At 46.6% G+C, this 22,642-nt stretch overlaps 1 protein-coding gene across 2 annotated transcripts; it reads left to right on the top strand.

Moving 5' to 3' along the window:
• The first annotated feature begins 211 nt into the window (after window positions 1-211).
• On the top strand, window positions 212-21,366 carry med1 (mediator complex subunit 1). 2 transcript variants are annotated; one of them, XM_029711958.1, is made up of 16 exons: window positions 212-397; window positions 1,159-1,262; window positions 1,583-1,661; window positions 1,825-1,879; window positions 2,181-2,313; window positions 5,873-5,901; window positions 6,125-6,196; window positions 6,292-6,366; window positions 6,564-6,727; window positions 8,290-8,401; window positions 8,609-8,733; window positions 12,905-13,029; window positions 15,092-15,293; window positions 15,630-15,725; window positions 16,078-16,183; window positions 16,461-20,250. In XM_029711958.1, exons 1-16 carry the CDS (start codon window positions 280-282, stop codon window positions 20,248-20,250), a joined length of 5,385 nt encoding a protein of 1,794 aa, XP_029567818.1. In that variant the 5' UTR covers window positions 212-279. The 2 variants fall into 2 exon arrangements, with proteins under 2 accessions (XP_029567818.1, XP_029567816.1); XM_029711956.1 differs by having other exon boundaries at window positions 213-397; window positions 1,156-1,262; window positions 16,461-21,366.
• The last annotated feature ends 1,276 nt before the right edge of the window (window positions 21,367-22,642 follow it).

Below are 22,642 nucleotides of genomic sequence, written 5' to 3' on the forward strand. Positions count from 1 at the left end.
TTTAGGAGTGCAAGGGCTAATTTAGTTATTTCACACGCGCACTTCCCAGAGTAGGAGTTCCCTAACGTAAAATCGCAAATACATGCTAGAATGCGCCAATAGGATCTGGCTAGCCAGTGCTTGGCTCTGCCCACCTTCTCATTTGCTCCCGTTCCGAAACGGCATGCTGTGGTCTATCTTGGGGTTAGTTAAAACATCTTTGACTACGACGTCCCACCCACTACGGAAGTCCAGTGCGAAGCGACAGTGTAGCTAGCAAAAAGACGCTAGCTAGTGAAGATGGCGGCGGTTTCTATGCAGGGCTGTAGTCCAAACCCAGCAAGAGAACTTACCCTTTCAACACAATCTGGGGGAAACCAGGCTCTTGCAGATCGGGTAAAAGCTGAAGAAGGGACCGGTGAGTTGTATCATATCTGTGCAATCGGAGCTAGTGTGGTTACGCTTGGGTCAGATATTTGTTGGCAGATCAGTCACAACAAGCTGAGAGCAGGCTAATGCTAGCTAGGGTATTTGTGAGCTATTTTAGCTACCTAGCCAGCATCGTAGTTATCATGCTAGCTAGCTACGATAATACATCATTGTGTTTCTCTACGTGCAATTTGTATTTAAATACAGTTTACTGTTACTGACAACTATATTAAATGCACCTGGATTAGTTAAGCGGACATTCGCTACCTAGCCACGTTCTTGTACTAAATACGTTGTATTCAGTCAAGTCCAAGCCAGTTGACCTAGTTAGCAACACAACCACCGTCCGAGAGTGCACGTATTTGCACCATTCTTATCAATAGTTCATTATGCAGATATAGACTGTCGGGCTTGGCTATTAATCTACCATAACCCCCGCCAAAGGATTTATTACATAGCCTACTCTAACTTCGATGCAACATATTTACATTGTGCTGGACCCTCTTGAGAGCGCAATGTAAAAACTCAGTGAAAACTCTCTTGGTTGCATCAAAGCTAAGCCTACTCCATCAATTCCACTGTGTTTATGTTTTGTGTAGGACACCATGTAAACAAATGATGTAGTTAGCTATGTAATTAAGATGCTATTAAAACCAGCTTATATTGTTCTCGTGGAATGTCAGTCATTGAACACTGAAGTGCTATAGTTCAAATTGAATGCAACGCACCTTTTTTTTTTATTCCCAGAAGCCGAGAAGCAGAGTCGCGTGAACGCTCTGTTGGAGAGACTCCATGCCAAACACAATGCCTCACGGCCTTGGCAGGAGACCAGCAAGGTGGTGCGCCAGGCCATGGTGAGAAGATGGAGAGAATGTGTGGATGAAATAATAAGAAATGATGGAATGCTAATTAGGAGTTAGGAATGAGCGTTAATTGGTCCTGTTGCACACCTTGTAGACTATGGAAGATGCATACAGGACATGCATAGAGGTGGAAAAAGAGACTCTGGCTCGCTGGCATTCTTGCATGCTCTACAATGTGATTAATGGATCTTAAACCAACGTTTTAGCCAATAGAACTTCATTGGGGTAAACCCAAATATACGTACATTATATGAGTTACAAAACCTTTACTCTCCTCTAATCCTTCCCCCCTCTTGTTTCTTCTGTCACAGGAGAAACGTGGTCAGATGAATGCGGCTGGACACCAGCTCCTGCTCACCTGTCTAGAGACCCTGCAGAAGGCACTGAAAGGTGAGACCCCATTGATCACAAAGACAACCTGTCCTATTCATTGAAAGTGTTCCACGGGCACTTCTGCAATTGGATGCCAATAGCAATCGCTCCTGTATCTTCAGATTCTTGACAGTTGAAAGACAATCTGCTGAGTTTTTAAATTTGTCTCTCTCGGCTCTAGTGTCCTCCCTGCCTTCCATGACAGATCGCTTGGAGTCCATCGCACGACAGAACATGTAAGCTCTTCCTTTCTTCTTGTCTCACTCACTTAGTCCTTCTTTCCCTTATATCACCAGGTCACTCGTCCACTGATTCCTTATTCATACCATTGATGGGATAACCATGTGTATTTTATTAACTGTGTATATGTGGTGTGTATCTGTTGTATAGTACATTCCTGACAATGGATTTCCAAACTTGGGACAAGAAAGTCATTGATTGAGGAGGACATGGTTAAGCCACATTGAGTCTGATTTGCCTCCCTCTATTTCTCTCTAACCCCACCCCACCCCTGCCATCCTCATCCTCTCCCACCAGGCTGGGGTCCCACCTGAGTCCTTCGGGGACAGAGTGTTACATCACTTCAGACATGTTCTATGTGGAGGTGCAGCTGGACACGGCTGGTCAGCTGGTGGATGTGAAGGTGGCCCACCACGGAGAGAACCCAGCGGTCAGTACAACCCCCTCCCACAGCACTATTACTCTGTATGTTTATTTGGGCTGTCCCCACATAAAAAAAATATTGGTTGCCCAAGAGTTGTCCGTTTCGACCAATTGATTCCTATACTTAGATTTGTGTGTATTGGGTATATGTTGTGAAATTGTTAGATATGACTTGTTAGATATTACTGCACTGTAAGAGATAGAAACACAAGCATTTCGCTACACCCGCAATAACATCTGCTAAACATGTGTATGTGACAAATAGAATTTGATTTGTCATTTTTTAAGTGTACTTTTCCATATATAGACACATCCTGTATGTTTCAATCAAGTCAACCTTATGCACTGAGCTTGTCTGATGCTTTAAGCGAGCTGTTTGATGAAATAATGAGGACACACAAATGACTAGAGGGAGTCCGACCGCAATTGATTTGATTGTGCCGCCTGGCTCATACTTGCTGCGCTGTGTAAAAAAAGAGACAGAGTGATTTACTAGCACCCGTTGTCTCTCTCCTCCCTGCTGCAGCAACCACCACAGAACATCAGTGTGTATAGCATTGTCCGTGTTTCTGAAGCTGCAACATAATTACAGCCATTTCTGACTGAAAAGTTATGTTACTGAAATGTTTACTGGTTGTGCAGGAGGTAAAGGGGAAGTCAGATGTGGGGAATAAATTTGACTAGTGCTGGAAAAAAACTGGAGATCAAGAAAAATAAGGTATTGAGCAAGCGCTGCGTGCATATTATGCCTACATGTGCCAAACGGGTGCTGTTAGATTACAATATCATTTTTCTGACAGTTTGGAACCATGTAAACAACACTAAATAAACTATAAGCGTACCAGAGAGTCTGTTTTAAAAAAATTTCCCCCCTAAAGCCTTTATTACAGCAAAGACTAAAAACCGTCGCATTCATTCGTGAATGCAATTTCTGAAATGGAACAGTTTAGGCCTATTGATTGTTTATACAAATTATTCAATGGTCGTTTAGTTATTTTATTTTAAAACAAAAATACTTGGTTGCATTTCACGTCATAAATGACTCGTATGCTGTGTGATGACATGAACAAATAAATGATTGATTGATACAGTAGCCTATAAGTATTGAAATATAGACATAAGTAAGTTATGGTATTAAGACTAAACAGGATGTGCTTCTAGGCCTACAGCTCGATGGTGGTTATAGAAGGCTGCTATACTAAGCCTACTAATGACAATAACATGACTTATTATTATTATTATTATTATAGTGATGATCATAATAGTAATAACAACAATGAGAATGAGGTCAAGGATAAGGGAGGGTTATTATTATGAATATAATTTAGCTGACAGTTTGGAACATTGTAAACGGCACTAAATAAATTATGAATAATGTCAGAGAGGCTGGTCTAACGTAAAATAAAGTGGGAAGCCTTTATTACAGCATAGCAAGGATTAAAAACAGCTGATTTGTGAAATTGTTCCGTCACGCTTGCTGCTCACGGAATCCGTAGGCTATCGACCAAACACTGAAACAGGCAACAGAAGCAGAATCTCTCTTACAGTATTTCTATAGAGAGATATATATATATATATATATATATTTATATATATCTATATACAGTGCATTCGGAAAGTATTTGACTCCTTTTTCCACATGTTGTTACGTTTCAGCCTTATTCTAAAATGGATTAAATACTTTTACCCCTCCCAACTATCTATGCACAATACCCCTTAATGACAAAGTGCAAACAGGTTTTTAGACATTTTTGCCAGTGTATTAAAAATAAAACGGATACCTTATTTACATAAGTATTCAGACGTTTTGCTTTCAGACTCGAAAATGAGCTCAGCGGCATCCTGTTTCCATTGATCATCCTTGAGATGTTTCTACAAATTGATTGGAGTCCACCTGTGGTAAATTCTATTGATTGGGCATGATTTGGAAAGGCACACACCTGTCTATATAAAGTTCCCACAGTTGACAGTGCATGTCAGAGCAAAATCCAAGCCGTGAGGTCGAAGGAATTGTCCATAGCGCACCGAGACAGGATTGTGTCGAGCCACAGATCTGGGGAAGAGTACCAAAAAATGTCTTCAGCATTGAAGGTCTCCAAGAACACAGTGGCCTCCATCATTCTTAAATGGAAGAAGTGTGGAACCACCAAGACTCTTCCTAGAGCTGGCAACCTGGCCAAACTGAGCAATCGGGGGAGAAGGGCCTTGGTCAGGAAGGTGACCAAGAACCTAATGGCCACTGACAGAGCTCCAGAGTTCCTCTGTGGAAATAGGAGAACCTTCCAGAAGGACAACCATCTCTGCAGCACTCCACCAATCAGGTCTTTATGGTAGAGTGGCCAGAAGGAAGCCACTCCTCAGTAAAAGGCACATGGCAGCCCGCTTGAAGTTTGCCAAAATGCACCTAAAGACTCTCAGACTATGAGAAACCAAGATTTGTATTCAGACCCTTTACTCAGTACTTTGTTGAAGCACCTTTGGCAGCGATTACAGCCTCGAGTCTTCTTTGGTATGACGCTGCAAGCTTGGCACACCTGTATTTGGGGAGTTTCTCCCATTCTTCTCTGCAGATCCTCTCAAACTCTGTCAGGTTGGATGGGGAGCGTCGCTGCACAGCTATTTTCAGGTCTCTCCAGAGATGTTCTATCGGGTTCAAGTCCGGGCTCTGGCTGGGCCACTCAAGGACATTCAGAGACTTGTCCCGAAGCCACTCCTGCGTTGTCTTGGCTCTGTGCTTAGGGTTGATGTCCTGTTGGAAGGTGAACCAGTCTGAGATCCTCGTTTTCCCAGGCTAAACTTGCTGGCTAGCTGAACTATGCTGTTTTTCTTCCTCATTGTCAAATTTCATAAATACTGCATCCTCAACTTCAAAACTCCTTTGCCCGTCATACAATCACGCAGCTAAGACATTTGCTGGAAAGATAATTATTTATTGTTTTGTTGAGTAGTCATTACTGGTTTGAGATATCTGTCATAAAACGACGGTGGCAAAGAATATCTTTGCTACTTAATGCGGATCCAAGATCAGTTTTGAGATCCACCGGCATCATTGGCGTAGGGTTGGCTGGAAGTTTTTGACTGTTCTTGAAACTTGGCCAACACAGACAGATATGTACACAGTCTTATACTCTTAACCTTTCTTTTTTTATTGTATTTGTTAATTTAAAGCAGAGTTTATTAATATAATGAATTATCCAGGAATGTCACAAGTTAATTGACACGAGAGAACTCGAGAAAATAGCATCTCCACAGGGCGAAGTGACTACAATGAATGGCCAAATTACTTCCGGACAAAAAAGGGCCCGCCCGTGGAGCTCCTCCTCTTCCTCACCCCTCCACATTCGCAGAATTAAATCACTACAACATAATTCAACAATATCCAGAAATGTATTGAACTGATAGTTTTGCTTAAGAAGTCTTACGCAGATAAGTTGTCCGTAAGAAGCTTCAGATCTGACGCAACGGCATGTGTGCGACACGCTTTACCTATAAAATAAGTGATATACGGTAAATATGTTATCCAAGTATTTATTTTTTATATTCATTCTTTTTTAAATTCTTTACAGAGCTGTCCGGAGCTGATTCAACACCTGAGGTGAGATTCTAGATAAAATAAACAATAGAAACATAAATATTATGTAATTATTATATAAACCAAAATATTTAAAGAATGTAAAATACTTGTCGATAAAGTGCTTTTCATTCACGGGGGTCAATGCTTTGAAAATTCAGTTAGAAATTTTAGCGGTTCATTTTTTTCTCTCATTTCATTCTCATGATGACATCTTGGTTGTACATTTTTCCCAACCTCTCTAAAGGGATAAGAACTTTGAAGAGTTCTCCAAACATCTTAAGGGCCTAGTCAACCTGTACAAGCTTCCTGGAGACAAGTGAGTAGCTATTAGAGCACTATAAGTGGTTGTGGAATTGAATTACATCAAATGCTGTTATACTTCATTTCCGTCTTTATTGCGGTTCCCACCAGTAAGCTGAAAACAAAGATGTACCTTGCACTTCAATCCCTCGAGCTGGATCTTACGAAGATGATGCACATGTTCAGGTATGTACGCATTGCAGTTTGATTAGGTGCATCTCAAAACCTCCCTTTTTACAATGCCCCTGATGTGGCAGATCTAAAGAAAATGTCTCCCTCTGTAAAAAGAAAAATGTCCCAGAAAAGTATTTTTGAGTGGTTTCCCCTTTGAGAAAAATATGTTCCTGTCAGAATGAATTCTCACTATTGTGTGTGTGTTGCAGGTTAGCCACCAACGCTAACACTGTGGAGACCATCCTTCATGGGAGCGTGGGCCTGCTGACAGCCAGGAGCGGGGGCCATCTTGTCTCCCTCCAGTGCTACGTGTCCCCGTACGATGTGTTTGAGGAAAGGACAGGCTCGCAGCTCAACTTCACCGACACAAATGGTGAGGGGACGAAGGAAATTTGCCACAGTGCTGCCCAGAAAGCCAATGCAGTGCTTTGCGCTCGTGGGGGTTAATCCTGAATAGAGATGAACACATATTTTCTTGATTCAGCCATGGTTTAATAAATAAAAATAGTTGAAAAGATATACAGTTGAAGTCGGAAGTTTACATACACTTAGGTTGGAGTCATTAAAACTCGCTTTTCAACCACTCCACAAATTTCTTGTTAAACTATAGTTTTGGCAAGTCGGTTAGGACATCTACTTTGTGCATGACACAAGTAATTTTTCTGATAATTGTTTACAGACAGATTATTTCACTTATAATTCACTGTATCACAATTCCAGTGGGTCAGAAGTTTATATACACTAAGTTGACTGTGCCTTTAAACAGCTTGGAAAATTCCAGAAAATTATGTCATGGCTTTAGAAGCTTCTGATAGGCTAAATGACATCATTTGAGTCAATTGGAGGTGTACCTGTGGATGTATTTCAAGGCCTACCTTCATACTCAGTGCCTCTTTGCTTGACATCATGGGAAAATCAAAAGAAATCAGCCAAGACCTCAGAAAACAAATTGTAGACCTCCACAAGTCTGGTTCATCCTTGGGAGAAATTTACAGACGCCTGAAGGTACCACGTTCATCTGTACAAACAGTACGCAAGTGTAAACACCATGGGACCACGCCGCCATCATACCGCTCAGGAGGAGACGCGTTCTGTCTCCTAGAGATGAACGTGCTTTGGTGCGAAAAGTGCAAATCAATCCCAGAACAACCACAAAGGACCTTGTGAAGATGCTGGAGGAAACGGGTACAAAAGTATCTATATCCACAGTAAAACGAGTCCTATATAGACATAACCTGAAAGGCCGCTCAGCAAGGAAGAAGCCACTGCTCCGAAACCGGCATAAAAAAGCCAGACTACGGTTTGCAACTGCACATGGGGACAAAGATTGTACTTTTTGGAAAATGTCCTCTGGTCTGATGAAACAAAAATAGAACTGTTTGGTCATAATGACCATCGTTATGTTTGGAGGAAAAAGGGGGAGGCTCTGTCAGGAGGAATGGGTCAGAATTCACCCAATTTATTGTGGGAAGCTTGTGGACGGCCACCCAACACGTTTGACCCAAGTTAAACAATTTAAAGGCAATGCTACCAAATACTAATTGAGTGTATGTAAACTTCTGACCCACTGGGAATGTGATGAAAGAAATAAAAGCTGAAATAAATCATTCTCTCTACTATTATTCTGACTTAAAATAATCCTAACTGACCTAAAACAGGAATTTTTACTAGGATTAAATGTCAGGAATTGTGAAACTGAGTTTAAATGTATTTGTCTAAGGTGTATGTAAACTTCCGACTTCAACTGTAAGTTGGCAAGCAATACACCTGGTAACTTATAATCGTCTAATTTGTTTGGCTGGATTTGCTGACTTGGCTTAAACCGTAGAAGATTTTGGAACTAGACTATAAATTAAATAATCAAATGATCCACCTTTGGCCATCTTTCTCCATCTGTGCATGTCTTCACATGGCCCTACTTTAACTCCTGTACAGTCCCTCGCTCTCTGGGTGTGAGTGTATCTGTGACGGTGGAGGGGACCTCGTCAATCTACAAGCTACCCATCGCCCCCCTCATCACGGGATCTCACCCAGTGGACAACAAGGGGTGAGACCTCTCCCAAATTTCAGACATTCAATTTAAGTTCCAGAGCAAAGATTTAGATGGGCATTAAATATATTTTTTGGGTGAATAAAATACATCAGATACTTTTATAAATTGTTCATAATAAATGGGTAATAAGTAGTTATTTCGTTGTGGGGGATTAACTGAATAATTTTGAGATTGTGTGTGTATCTCCTCTCTCTGTTGCAGAACCCCTTCCTTCTCGTCTGTGACCAACTCCAACTGTGTGGACCTTCCTGCCTCTTTCTTCCTCAAGATGAACCTGCCCATGCCCTTCTCCCTCTCCTTCATCCAGAGGATGGGCAATGCTACAGGTGGGTGTTCTCAGACGTGTGTTTGTGTTTTGGTTTGTGTTTTGGTGTGTGTTGACTTGGGTTGGGCGGTATCCAGGTTTTCAAGCCATCATATCGTTTCTGTACCATACCCGAAGTATAAGATATTACCGAATGTGCGCACAAGGGGTGTTTATAAAAAATAAAATGAGTGCAAAACGATTTAGGTTACAGGGACCTTGATCCAGGAGGGGATTGAATGTCTCTGTTCTAACCAAGAAGCTTGATCTTGACATCTAGCCAATTTGCAAGTCAAATGCGTAGCTGGTGGCCTGAGCTGGATTTACAGTGCCTTCAGAAAGTATTCACACCTTAATGATTACAAGCATACCCATGTCATGATGCAGCCACCACTATGCTCAAAAATATGGAGAGTGGTACATTTACATTTAAGTCATTTAGCAGACGCTCTTATCCAGAGCGACTTACAAATTGGTGCATTCACCTATAATATCCAGTAGAACAAACACTTTACAATAGTGCATCTAAATCCTTTAAAGGGGGGGGGGGGTTAGAAGGATTACTTTATCCTATCCCAGGTATTCCTTAAAGAGGTGGGGTTTCAGGTGTCTCCGGAAGGTGGTGATTGACTCCGCTGTCCTGGCATCGTGAGGGAGATTGTTCCACCATTGGGGTGCCAGAGCGGCGAACAGTTTTGACTGGGCTGAGCGGGAACTGTGCTTCCTCAGAGGTAGGGAGGCGAGCAGGCCAGAGGTGGATGAACGCAGTGCCCTTGTTTGGGTGTAGGGCCTGATCAGAGCCTGAAGGTACGGAGGTGCCGTTCCCCTCACAGCTCCGTAGGCAAGCACCATGGTCTTGTAGCGGATGCGAGCTTCAACTGGAAGCCAGTGGAGAGAGCGGAGGAGCGGGGTGACGTGAGAGAACTTGGGAAGGTTGAACACCAGACGGGCTGCGGCGTTCTGGATGAGTTGTAGGGGTTTGATGGCACAGGCAGGGAGCCCAGCCAACAGCGAGTTGCAGTAATCCAGACGGGAGATGACAAGTGCCTGGATTAGGACCTGCGCCGCTTCCTGTGTGAGGCAGGGTCGTACTCTGCGAATGTTGTAGAGCATGAACCTACAGGATCGGGTCACCGCCTTGATGTTAGTGGAGAACGACAGGGTGTTGTCCAGGATCACGCCAAGGTTCTTAGCACTCTGGGAGGAGGACACAAGGGAGTTGTCAACCGTGATGGCGAGATCATGGAACGGGCAGTCCTTCCCCGGGAGGAAGAGCAGCTCCGTCTTGCCGAGGTTCAGCTTGAGGTGGTGATCCGTCATCCACACTGATATGTCTGCCAGACATGCAGAGATGCGATTCGCCACCTGGTTGTCAGAAGGGGGAAAGGAGAAGATTAATTGTGTGTCGTCTGCATAGCAATGATAGGAGAGACCGTGTGAGGATATGACAGAGCCAAGTGACTTGGTGTATAGCGAGAATAGGAGAGGGCCTAGAACAGAGCCCTGGGGGACACCAGTGGTGAGAGCACGTGGTGCGGAGACAGCTTCTCGCCACGCCACCTGGTAGGAGCGACCTGTCAGGTAGGACGCAATCCAAGCGTGGGCCGCGCCGGAGATGCCCAGCTCGGAGAGGGTGGAGAGGAGGATCTGATGGTTCACAGTATCAAAGGCAGCAGATAGGTCTAGAAGGATGAGAGCAGAGGAGAGAGAGTTAGCTTTAGCAGTGCGGAGAGCCTCCGTGACACAGAGAAGAGCAGTCTCAGTTGAATGCCCAGTCTTGAAACCTGACTGATTAGGATCAAGAAGGTCGTTCTGAGAGAGATAGCAGGAGAGCTGGCCAAGGACGGCACGTTCAAGAGTTTTGGAGAGAAAAGAAAGAAGGGATACTGGTCTGTAGTTGTTGACATCGGAGGGATCGAGTGTAGGTTTTTTCAGAAGGGGTGCAACTCTCGCTCTCTTGAAGACGGAAGGGACGTAGCCAGCGGTCAAGGATGAGTTGATGAGCGAGGTGAGGTAGGGGAGAAGGTCTCCGGAAATGGTCTGGAGAAGAGAGGAGGGGATAGGGTCAAGTGGGCAGGTTGTTGGGCGGCCGGCCGTCACAAGACGCGAGATTTCATCTGGAGAGAGAGGGGAGAAAGAGGTCAAAGCACAGGGTAGGGCAGTGTGAGCAGGACCAGCGGTGTCGCTTGACTTAGCAAACGAGGATCGGATGTCGTCAACCTTCTTTTCAAAATGGTTGACGAAGTCATCCGCAGTGAGGGAGGAGGGGGGGGAGGGGGAGGAGGATTCAGGAGGGAGGAGAAGGTAGCAAAAAGCTTCCTAGGGTTAGAGGCAGATGCTTGGAATTTAGAGTGGTAGAAAGTGGCTTTAGCAGCAGAGACAGAAGAGGAAAATGTAGAGAGGAGGGAGTGAAAGGATGCGAGGTCCGCAGGGAGGCGAGTTTTCCTCCATTTCCGCTCGGCTGCCCGGAGCCCTGTTCTGTGAGCTCGCAGTGAGTCGTCGAGCCACGGAGCAGGAGGGGAGGACCGAGCCGGCCTGGAGGATAGGGGACAGAGAAAATCAAAGGATGCAGAGAGGGAGGAGAGGAGGGTTGAGGAGGCAAAATCAGGAGATAGGTTGGAGAAGGTTTGAGCAGAGGGAAGAGATGATAGGATGGAAGAGGAGAGAGTAGCAGGAGAGAGAGAGCGAAGGTTGGGACGGCGCAATACCATCCGAGTAGGGGCAGAGTGAGAAGTTTTTGATGAGAGCGAGAGGGAAAAGGATACAAGGTAGTGGTCGGAGACTTGGAGAGGAGTTGCAATGAGATTAGTGGAAGAACAGCATCTAGTAAAGATGAGGTCAAGCGTATTGCCTGCCTTGTGAGTAGGGGGGGAAGGTGAGAGGGTGAGGTCAAAAGAGGAGAGGAGTGGAGAGAAGGAGGCAGAGAGGAATGAGTCGAAGGTAGACGTGGGGAGGTTAAAGTCACCCAGAACTGTGAGAGGTGAGCCATCCTCAGGGAAGGAACTTATCAAGGCGTCAAGCTCCGTAATGTGGTACTCCGTAATGTGTTGTATTGGATTTCCCTCAAACATTACATTTAGTGTTCAGGACAAAAAGTTAATTGCTTTGCCAAATTTTTTGCAGTATTACTTTATTGCCTTGTTGCAAACATGGGGCATGTTTTGAAATATGTGTATTCTGTACAGGCTTCCTTCTTTTCACTCTGTCAATTAGGTTAGTATCGTGGACTAACTAGAATGTTGTTGATCCATCCTCAGTTTTCTCCTATCGCAGCTATTAAACTCTGTAACTGTTTTAAAGTCACCATTGGCCTCATGGTGAAATCTCTGTGCGGTTTCCTTCCTCTCAGGCAACTGAGTTAGGAAGGACGCCTGTATCTTTGCGGTGGCTAGGTGTATTGATACATCATCCAAAGTGTAATTAATAACTTTCACCGTGCTCAAAGGGATATTCAATGTCTTCTTTTTTTACCCACCTGGTCTTTCTGGTTGAATCTGTTTGAAATGCACTGTTCGACTGAGGGACCTTACAGATCATTTTATGTGTAGGGTACAGAAATGAGGTAGTCATTCAAAAATCATATTAAACACTATTATTGCACACATGCAGCGTATTATGTGACTTGTTAAGCACATTTTTACTGCTGAACGTATTTAGGTTTGCCATGACAAAGGGGTTGAATTCTTATTGACTCAAGACATTTCAGCTTTAAAATGTTTTATTCATTTGTAAACATTTAAAAAAAACTATTCCATTTTGACATTATGGGATATTGTGTGTAGGCCAGTGACAAAAGAAGTCTACATTTTAATCCATTTTATATTCAGGCTGTAACACAACAAAATGTGGAAAAAGTGAAGGGGTGTGAATACTTTCTGAAGGCCCTAATGTATTTGACATATCTTAGATTTATTATACTTATAGTTATAAGCAGTGGGGTAGCACGCACCCCTGTCCCCACCCCCTTCAAAAAAATACAAAACAATTATGTTGAAACAGTGTTGAAAATCATACCGTCTGTATTTCGAAATCCCCCATAATTGGTATATCGCCCAAGTCTAGTGTGGTAGGGTGTGGTGTATCTATGGGTTTGTATGTTTTGCATTGGTTGCTTTTGTTTTCGCCCCTGTGTAGATGTGGGCGTTTGTGCACACGTCTGTGTCTGTCGGTTAACCCCTCCTCCCCCCTACCAGGGATTCCTGTGTTTGAGACACCCCCCACCCTGTCGCCCCTCTACGAGCTCATCGTCCAGAGTCAACTCCAGGAGGAGGTGGGGAACCCCTTGACCACCCCCACACACGCCATGCGCTTCTACGCTGTGAGTAACCTCCTCTCACTCCCCTCCTGGGCCCTTATGTAGATGTGAAGGTGTTGGAAAGAAGTATGATGAGAGTTCCACTTTCCCCTCAGATAGGCTAGCTGTTGCTTACATCTATCCGCTCTTCTCCGATCGACTACACAAGTGCAACGAAAGGCGATTTTTATTTTTTATTTTATTTAATTTTTAGTGTTTTTTTTTTATTACATTTTTTTATTTTTGGTTGATTTTAATTTCAGTCGTCAGATAACGTCAAGCGCTCCGTCACATTAACACGAGGGTACAACTGCTTCTTGAGGGCTGCAGTTTGTGGCGCTGCTGTTCTTGTCGTCCCGATCCTCAGTGTGACCTGTGAATGTCATGTGATTGGCCGGAAAGTCTCAGGTTTGACTCGGTCCAGTGAGCCTGTATGAACGGGTTGTAAGCTACACATATACCTCTTAAAACACCTCTAAACAAGACAAGTGAAACATAGCAGTACAGTTTATTTGAAGTGGGGGGAAAAATGGACTATCAATCTTTTTAATTTGGCTCAACCACAAAGAGCTTACTAGTATATTGAAATTCGGTAGTTTTAAACACTGAATTAATTCTGTCTCTGAAAAAAACACAAAGAAACAAGGCTGTCCCATAGAGTTAGAGGTCTCGTCTTTTGTATTTGTCCTATTATGGTGTCTGTGACAGCACGGGCAGTGCCATAGAGCCCCACAGTGGAGGTGTCATGATAGCAAAGCATTTCGCTACGCCCGCAATAACATCTGCTAAATATATGTATGTGACCAATACAATTAAGTTTGATTTGATACCCATAAAACCTAGCGGTCAAACGGGTAAATGGTTCCAGTCGTTTTTTCCAACATTCATTTTTCCAATAGGGGATTTTAGAAACACTTAAAATAAGAGCTCTGTCACCTTGCCTGAGAGAGATGGTTATCAAAACGCCACGTCAGGGTAAGCCTACACGTGTTTCTAAAATCCCCTATAGGACAAATGAATGGTGGAAAAACGTTTGGAACCGTTTCCCTGTTTGACCACTAATCTTTATGGGTATTATGACTCGTACTCTGTTGAGGCCATCTCCATTTAGAAGTAGTACATTTTCTTCTTCTTTTGGGTTCTAGCTAATATTGGTGACTCACCGCCACCTGCAGTGCTAGAGATCTGAACCATATCTTTTCATTAATTCACTGTGGCCACTAGATGGCGGTGATATAGCATAAGCCATTTTTTATTTTATTTATTTCACCTTTATTTAACCAGGTAGGCAAGTTGAGAACAAGTTCTCATTTACAACTGCGACCTGGCCAAGATAAAGCAAAGCAGTTCGACAACATACAACAACACAGAGTTACACATGGAGTAAAACAAACATACAGTAGAAAAATAAGTCTATATACAATGTGAGCAAATGAGGTGAGATAAGGGAGGTAAAGGCAATAGATAGGCCATGGTGGCGAAGTAAATACAATATAGCATTTAAAACACTGGAATGGTAGATTTGACAGTAGATGAGTGTGCAAAGTAGAAATACTGGGGTGCAAAGGAGCAAAATAAATAAATAAATACAGTAGGGAAGAGGTAGTTGTTTGGGCTATTTATAGATGGGCTATGTACAGGTGCAGTGATCTGTGAGCTGCTCTGACAGCTGGTGCTTAAAGCTAGTGAGGGAGATAAGTGTTTCCAGTTTCAGAGATTTTTGTAGTTCGTTCCAGTCGTTGGTAGCAGAGAACTGGAAGGAGAGGCGGCCAAAGGAGGAATTGGCTTTGGGGGTGACAAGTGAGATATACCTGCTGGAGCGCGTGCTACGGGTGGGTGCTGCTATGGTGCCCAGCGAGCATTAACAAACCATGCAACCAAATTTTATGAAGACAATGCTCTTATCATTGGCTGATCGCTCCCAACCATAGAAACCCCCACCTAGTTGAGTACTTTAAAATAGTGGGAGCCCTCAGTGGCAGGGTCCATGCAAAAACCGGTTACATCCGTGATGAGTCCTCTAACTATCTCTATGGGCTCTCCATCTTACCTCAGTTTTTTTCCCTTCTCCTCTCACTCTGCTCAGTCGTTGCCCGACCAGCATCACTGCTACTTCCTGAATGGCGACGCCCCGGTGCAGGACGGGCACTCGCTGCAGGGGACGCTGGTGTCCAAGATCCCCTTCCGCCACCCAGCCCAGGTGCCCGCCCTACTGGATGTTATCAGGCACCAGGCGGCCGCCAACACGCTGATTGGCAGCTGCGTCAAGCGCACCTTCATCAAGGATGGTGCGTAGTGGTGGTGGTTGTAGTTGTTGACCATCTGGAACAGGAAGGGGCCTGCACTTGTCCAATAAGAACCGCTAACTAATGAACACAACTGGTCCGGAGAACTGCAGTGTACAGGGCAGTTCCATCTCAACCGAAATACAAAATCATTTTCATATTGTTACCCTAGTCAGTGTAATACAGTACATGCCGACGCATTGTTTGAGCTGTCCTTACCGATGCTGATCAAAACAAATGGAAGCAATCAACCCACAAAAACAAATAATAATTGACATGAGATGGATTATTGCGCTATTGAGTGATGTAATATCCTGCTGTGTAACCCCCCCCCTCCAGACACTCCAGGGCTGCTACAGTTTGAGGTGTGTCCTCTGACCGACTCCAGCTTCAGCGTCTCCTTCCAGCACCCTGTTAACGAGTCCCTAGTCTGTGGTGAGGACGTACACTGACATTACCATGGAATTAAATATAACATAATTGAATGTATCCCTATGGACATTACTGCTGTTTCAGTCCGCCAGTCCTCTAACCGGCCCTGTGACTTTCACAACAGAATTGACTTTAGATCTACTCTGGCCTTGTTGGTCTGACGTTTTGACTCACTCTTGACTACGGACTCCAGCTCTTTTACATTGACGTTGAACCTAAAACATTGATAAAATTTGCACTGTCCTTGTCAAATAAGCTCTCTCTTTCTCTCTCTCTCTCGAACTTCTCCGTCTGTCTCCTCTCACTCTCCGTCTGTCTCTCCTCTCCACCACCACCTCCTCTCTCCCTCTTGCAGTGGTTATGGAGGTGATTGACTCCAGGCAGGTGTCCTGTAAGCTGTACAAAGGCCTATCCGATGCCTTGATCTGCACTGACGATTTTATCACCAAAGTGGTCCAGAGGTGAGCGGCCATTTTCTCTGTTTCAAGTGTCCTTCACGCAGTCTGTTTTATGTTGTAGTAGATGGTTCTCAGCCTGTCTTGTTGTTACCCCACTGCAAAGAAACCAACCCAAACGGGTTCATTCAATATGCTTTATTCAACAAAATACAATCATTTTGAGGCCATGTGACCTTCAATAGAAAAGAATGGATGTTAAAATAAGTAAACGTCAGATAAAGGACAATTAAAAAAACAAATGTAATGTCCGCCCCATCCCCATTCGGATCCCTTTCCTCAGGTGCATGTCCATCCCTGTCACCATGCGGGCCATCCGACGGAAAGCGGAGACCATCCAGGCAGACACGCCAGCCCTCTCCCTGATTGCCGAGACGGTGGAGATCATGGTGAAAAAGAACTTACCCCCTGCTGGAAGCCCCGGGTACGGCATGGGCACAGGGGTTGACCCCACCAACCCCATGGGGCTCCCGGGTGTCGGTGGAGGCAACACTCCCACGAACAGCGGGGGAGGTAACTTTGCCGGCCCAATCACATCTCTGTTCGGGATAAATCGCAGCCAAAGCCAGGGGGGAGAGTGTACACCCCAGGGTGGGGCAGCTGGACAGCAACAGCAGCAGCAGGGGGGTCAATCAGGGGACGACTTCAGCAAAGTGACCCAGAATCCAATTCTGACCAGCTTGCTGCAGATCACGGGCGCTGTGGGCACTAGCCCCACTCCCCAGAACAGCTCTTCCGGATCGCAACCCCACCAGACTCCGCCCCCCACCTCCTCCCCTGCCACCAACACCAAGAACCACCCCATGTTAATGAACCTGCTGAAAGACAACCCCGCCCAGGACTTTGCTGCCCTCTATGGCTCGAGTCCCCTAGAGAGGCAGAACTCTTCCTCTGGGTCGCCACGTACTGATGGCATGGGTGGCACCTGCCCCGGAAGTGGCACCAAGGGCAAGAAGAAGCGTCCCAGAGGGATGGAGAAGGGTGGGGTGCCTGGGGCAGGAGGAGGGGGGATGGGAGGGATGAACAAGCAGCAGTCGGGGTCTATGCAGCCTCACCACCACCAGCACCAGCCCACCGAGGACGACTTCCACCGCGAGCTCTTCTCCATGGACGTGGACGCCTCCCAGAATCCCATCTTCGACGTCAACCTGCCTGGCGATGGCTTGGACACGCCCCACAGCATCACCCCGGCGCCCAGTCAGTGCGGGACCCCGCCTTCTGGCGCCGGAGTGTCCTACCACTCGCAGTCACACGTCCAGTCCCAGCAACAACAGCAACCGCCTCCGGGATCATCCTTGCCTCGCATGGTACGCCTATCGAGCTCCGACAGCATCGGCGCAGACATAAACGAGATCTTGTCGGACTTACCCGAGCAGACGGGTAAAGGCGGCAGCGGTTCGCACGGGCAGCACCACCTGGGCAGCGGGGAGGACGGGGGCCCCCTGGGCACCCCGCACCGGGACTCGTCCAGCTCGGGACAGGGCAGCGCCGTGTTCGAGGCGGACATCTTCAACACCAACAGCAACGAGAACCCTTTCACGAACGCCGCCGACCTGATCGCTGAGGCGACCGCCACCACCCCTACTAGCGACTCCTCGTCCACCAACTTCTTCCCCGACACGGTGGACTTCAACCCCGAGCTGCTGACCTCCAGCCACGGCTTCCCCCAGGCCTACTTCGACGACAGCTCACCCAGCGCCGATGGAGACCTGGACCTGGTCAAAGGCTTCGGTGGGAGCAGCCAGCAGAACACGCCATCCGGCACCCCCCAGAACCCCACCCCGCACGGCCAGAGCACACCCGACCCCTCCCTCAAGGACCCCTTCGACATGTCAGGCATGGTGTTCGGGGGCAGCAGCGGAGGGGGCAAGCCACTGCTGGGTCAGGCCCTGGATCTAGGTGACTCGCACTCGTCCCACATGGGGGGAGGCCAGAGCCCTCTCATGATGGCCATGGGAGGGGGGAGCAGTGACTTCAAGAGCGGCGAGGCCAAAGCCAAACAGCAGCAGCAGCAGGGACTTATGAGGATGAAGGATGACAATGGGGGCGGGAGTGGGCGCAGCTCAGGGATGGGGATGACCGGCAGCAGCTCCACTGAGGGGAAGCAGGTGAAGCGAAGCCGCACCCCTTCCAGCGAGGGCAAGTCCAAAGACAAGCCCCCCAAACGCAAAAAGCTTGATCCTGATGGGAAGTCCCCATCTCACAGCACAGGGGGGCGACCCTACACCCCACCCAGCGGAGGCTCAGGATCTGGAGGCAGCATTGGCGGAGGATCCAAGTCTCCCGGTAGCTCCGGGCGGTCGCAAACCCCACCAGGAGGTGCCACACCACCTATCCCTAAGATCACCATTCAGATTCCCAAAGGAACACTGTCTGGTGGGAAAACCTCGTCCCATGGCGGGTACACCTCAAGCAGTTCGGCGGGTGGTGGCACGGGGGGTGCAGGCAGCACTAGCGGAAGCAAGAGCCATCATTCCCACTCCTCGTCTTCCTCAGGCAAGATCAAGAGTAAGGAGGGCACCCTGGGCCAAGGCATCAGCTCCAAGCCTGGAAGCGTGGGAGGGGGTGTTGGAGGTGGACCCCCCCAGATGAAGAGCTCTTCTCAGGGAATGGGCGTGGGGAAGCCAGGCTCTTCTCCCATCACCAAACATGGACTCTCCGGGTCGGGAAGCAGTGGTGGCGGGGTTGGAAGTGGGAACAAGATGAAGCCGCAGGGGGGCAAGCCTCCCGGGTCCCTCATGAACCCCAACATCAAGCCCAACATTTCCCCCTCGCACTCTCGCCCCAGTGGCTCTGACAAGCTCTCTTCCACCATGAAGATGCAGCAGTCGCAAGTCCCAGGAACTCCGCCGTCCTCCAAGGCCAAGTCCCCCATGGGCTCAGGGGGCGGCGGCTTGGTAGGTTCTAAGTCGTCCTCCGGTGGGGGGATGGGATCTCAGAAGCAGCTGGGCGGTGGTGGTTCCTCTTCCGGCTCCTCGTCTTCCACCTCCTCCTCCAGCTCCTCTTCCTCTGGCTCAATGCCCTTTTCCGGAGGCTCCCAGTCTCAGTATGGCTCTAGTGGAGGTGGAGGGGGTGGTTGTGGTGGGGGACAAGGGAACAACGCAAACAACCCCAACGCCAAAGGAAAGTCCCCCAGCCGCAACAAGAAGCCCTCGCTGACCGCCGTCATAGACAAGCTGAAGAGCGTCGGCGGGGGAGGGGGTCCTGAAGACGAGGGTGAACCGCCTGTTGGTGGCAGCGGTGGGACCGGTGGAGGCGGACCAGGGGGCGGGCCACCAAACCTCGGCCCCTCCTCCAAGCACGGAATGTCCTCTCAAGGCGGGGAGTACCCGATCAAACGAGAAAAGTCTGAGAAAGAGGGCAAGTCCAAAGTGTCTGTGTCGGTGGGAGCCAGCGGGGACAAGAAGCTCATAGATCCCAAAACTGGAGGCGTGAGCAGCACGGGCGTTGCCAAGATCATTATCAGCAAGCCGGATGGCGGCTCCCCCAGCATCAAGGCCAAGGTGACCCTGCAGAAGCCCGGAGAGGGCTCGGGGGAATCCATGCGCCCCCAGCTTTCTGGTCTCAAAGCCTCACCCCTGTTCAGCGGCTCCACGCCCAAGCATGACCGCTCTTCCCCCAGCCACAGCCGCTCGCCGGGCTACACGCCGCTCAACCACGACAGCGAGAGCGAGTCTGGCAGCAGCTCTGTGGCAGAGAAGTCCCACCAGAACAGCCCTAGCTCGGACGACGACCAGGCCATGAGGCCCGTGCCTCCGCAGGACTACATGAGCTCCATGCCTCTCAGCTCCGGGGAGAAGCACAAGAAGCACAAGAAGGAGAAGAAGAAGCAGAAGGAGAGGGAACGCGAGAGGGACAAAGATAGAGAGAGGGAGAAGAAGAAGTCGTCCATGTCAACTGGGAACGTCTTGCACGGTCCCATGAAGGCTGACAGCTGGTCGCGGTCACCCATTTTGGCCTCGGACACATCTCTCTCTATGATGGGCTCGGACCGTCCCTCCCGCCCCAGTCCTGTCTACATGCGGAATGAGGACGATGACCTCATGGACTCGGCCCTCACTGGTAACCTATAACCCTTTCAATAGACACACATTTGATTTGGATTTTAAAGGCCAGCCTGTAACTTTCATTTCCAATCAAAAGTCACGCCCCTGGGGGTTTAAAGAGACACAATTATTGGTCTAAGGTTGCTGGTTCAAATCCCGGGCCAGGCAATGAAAAGTGGGAGATTAGCATTCAGATTGCTGTACAGATTCCAGGTGTACCATCTTCTGCCGTTGCGCCCTTGTGCAAGCAAGGCCCTTTATCCTTAAATAGCACGAGTAATGCTAGTGGCAGCACTTTTGACATGAAATGAGAACTTACAGAGTGTGCCTTTTCATAATCTTGACTGCAACTCTTCCCTTGGCGTCCATGCCATATTTGCAAAGACTGGCAGCACTCTAGCAGTAGGCCATTTATCAAGCAGATCTTTGAAACACGGTCTGAAGCTCTACCAGTGTACCTGTTTTTTTTGTGTGTCTTTTTTTTACGTATCAGTATATGTCCAAGAATGACAAATACAGCAGGATTCAACTTTGAAATCCAAGTGTGTTCTACAGCCATATTGTTACCTTGACCTAGACATGGAGATGCCAATTTCTACTGTGATGTGGGTGGAGGGTGAGGCATTTTGGAATTAAAGGGATAGTTCACCCATCACCTAATTTGGGTGAACTATCCCGTTAAGAAAGTCCACATGTACCCAATGACACATGGTATCTGTTTCAGTATCTGTTTGAGTCTTTATGGTTTATTTGAGCTACGATGTTGGTTGTATTTTAAGTTAGAATATCTTTTAGATTAATTATTTACTCTAGCAGCACCAAACATAGAAGATTACAGCTCTGTTTTTGATGGGGGGGTTAAAAAGAGTTAAGACTGTAGAATTGCACCATGTTTAAAAAGAAAAAATAACAACATGTAAAAAAATATATATATATTTTAAATATTTTGTTTTACGAAGTATCATTCGGCAAGGGTTGTAACATCTTATTGTGTGTTTAAATGCCTTAAATGTGGATTCAGAAGATTGTGAATTTTAGATTTTGATACCTCTTTTAACATGTAATGGGCAGGTTAGTGTTGAGATGTAGAACTTTTTTTGCAGAGAAGTTTGGTAAGCTTAAAATAAATATTTCAATGCTGAATGATTTCTCTCCTCTGTGTACACCATTTCATATTTGTTTATTAGTCGACTAGCTCCAGGCTTAATATTTTATAGAATTGAGTTATCGATCCATAATCTTGTTTAATCACAAAAAACTCCTCTATTCGATTACTGAGCAGTCAAAGTGCAGTTACTAGTAAGTTATATATAAGAACAAAGTGTTAATACAATGCAAGTAGTGCCATTACAGTGTTACTACACAGGTAACAACATATTTTAGATACTTTCTTTTGAAATACTAATTGAACAGCTTCCCCAATCCCAGACTGTAGCTTTTAGGATTTCTAGTGGCCCATCGGAGGGGCACTGCAGTTGCGTCAATCTCCTGCAGATGTCAGCAGCGAGTCATGCTGCAAAATCCTCATAACCACATCATAACCATGAAACAAATATTTCCCTGCAGGATGGAATTCCTGTGGTTATGATGAGAGGGTAAAAATAAATTCCATTACTTTATTCACTATTCTATTATCAAAAATACAAGGAGTGAAAAAATATTGGGGACCTAGGCAATAACACACATTCTAATGAGTGAACCAGAACATGTTTAGTGATTAATATGCAAATAAATGGGATTGGTTGACCTTGTACTGAACACTACATACAACTTATACTGAACAAAAATATCAACGCAACATGTAAAGTGTTGGTCCCATGTTTCTTGAGCTGAAATAAAACACCCCAGGAATTTTCCATAAGCACAAAATGCTTACTTCTCTCTAATTCTGTGCACAAATTTGTTTACAACCCTGTTAGTGAGCATTTCTCCTTTGCCAAGATAATCCATCCACCTGACAGGTGTGACACATCAAGAATCTGATTAAACAGCATGATTACAAAGGTGCACCTTGTGCTGTGGACAATAAAAGGCCACTCTACAATGTGCAGTTTGGTCACACAACACAATGCCACAGATGTCTCAAGTTTTGAGGGAGCATGGAATTGGCATGCTGACTACAGGAATATCCACCAGAGCTGTTACCAGAGAATTGAATGTTAATTTCTCTACCATGAGATGGTAGTACGTCCAACCGGCCTCACAACAGCAGACCACGTGCAACCATGCCAGCCCAGGACCTCCACATCCGGCTTCTTCACCTGCGAGATGGTCTGAGATGAGCCAACCTGACAGCTAATGAAACTGTGGGTTTGCACAACAGAATAATTTCTGCACAAACTGTCAGAAATCGTCTCAGGGAAGCTCATCTGCGTGCTCGTCGTCCTCACCAGGGTCTTGACCTGACTGCAGTTTGGTG

Source organism: Salmo trutta, chromosome 2, assembly GCF_901001165.1.
Source record: "Salmo trutta chromosome 2, fSalTru1.1, whole genome shotgun sequence".
In the NCBI taxonomy this organism is placed as follows: Eukaryota; Metazoa; Chordata; class Actinopteri; order Salmoniformes; family Salmonidae; genus Salmo; species Salmo trutta.

Excerpts from the sequence above, each read along its gene's own strand:
- med1 (XM_029711956.1), top strand. The coding sequence starts at position 280 with ATGGCGGCGGTTTCTATGCAGGGCTGTAGTCCAAACCCAGCAAGAGAA. Across the intron at positions 2,314-5,872 it reads ACCACGGAGAGAACCCAGCG|AGCTGTCCGGAGCTGATTCA; the intron begins GTCAGTACAACC and ends AATTCTTTACAG. Across the intron at positions 8,402-8,608 it reads CACCCAGTGGACAACAAGGG|AACCCCTTCCTTCTCGTCTG; the intron begins GTGAGACCTCTC and ends TCTCTGTTGCAG.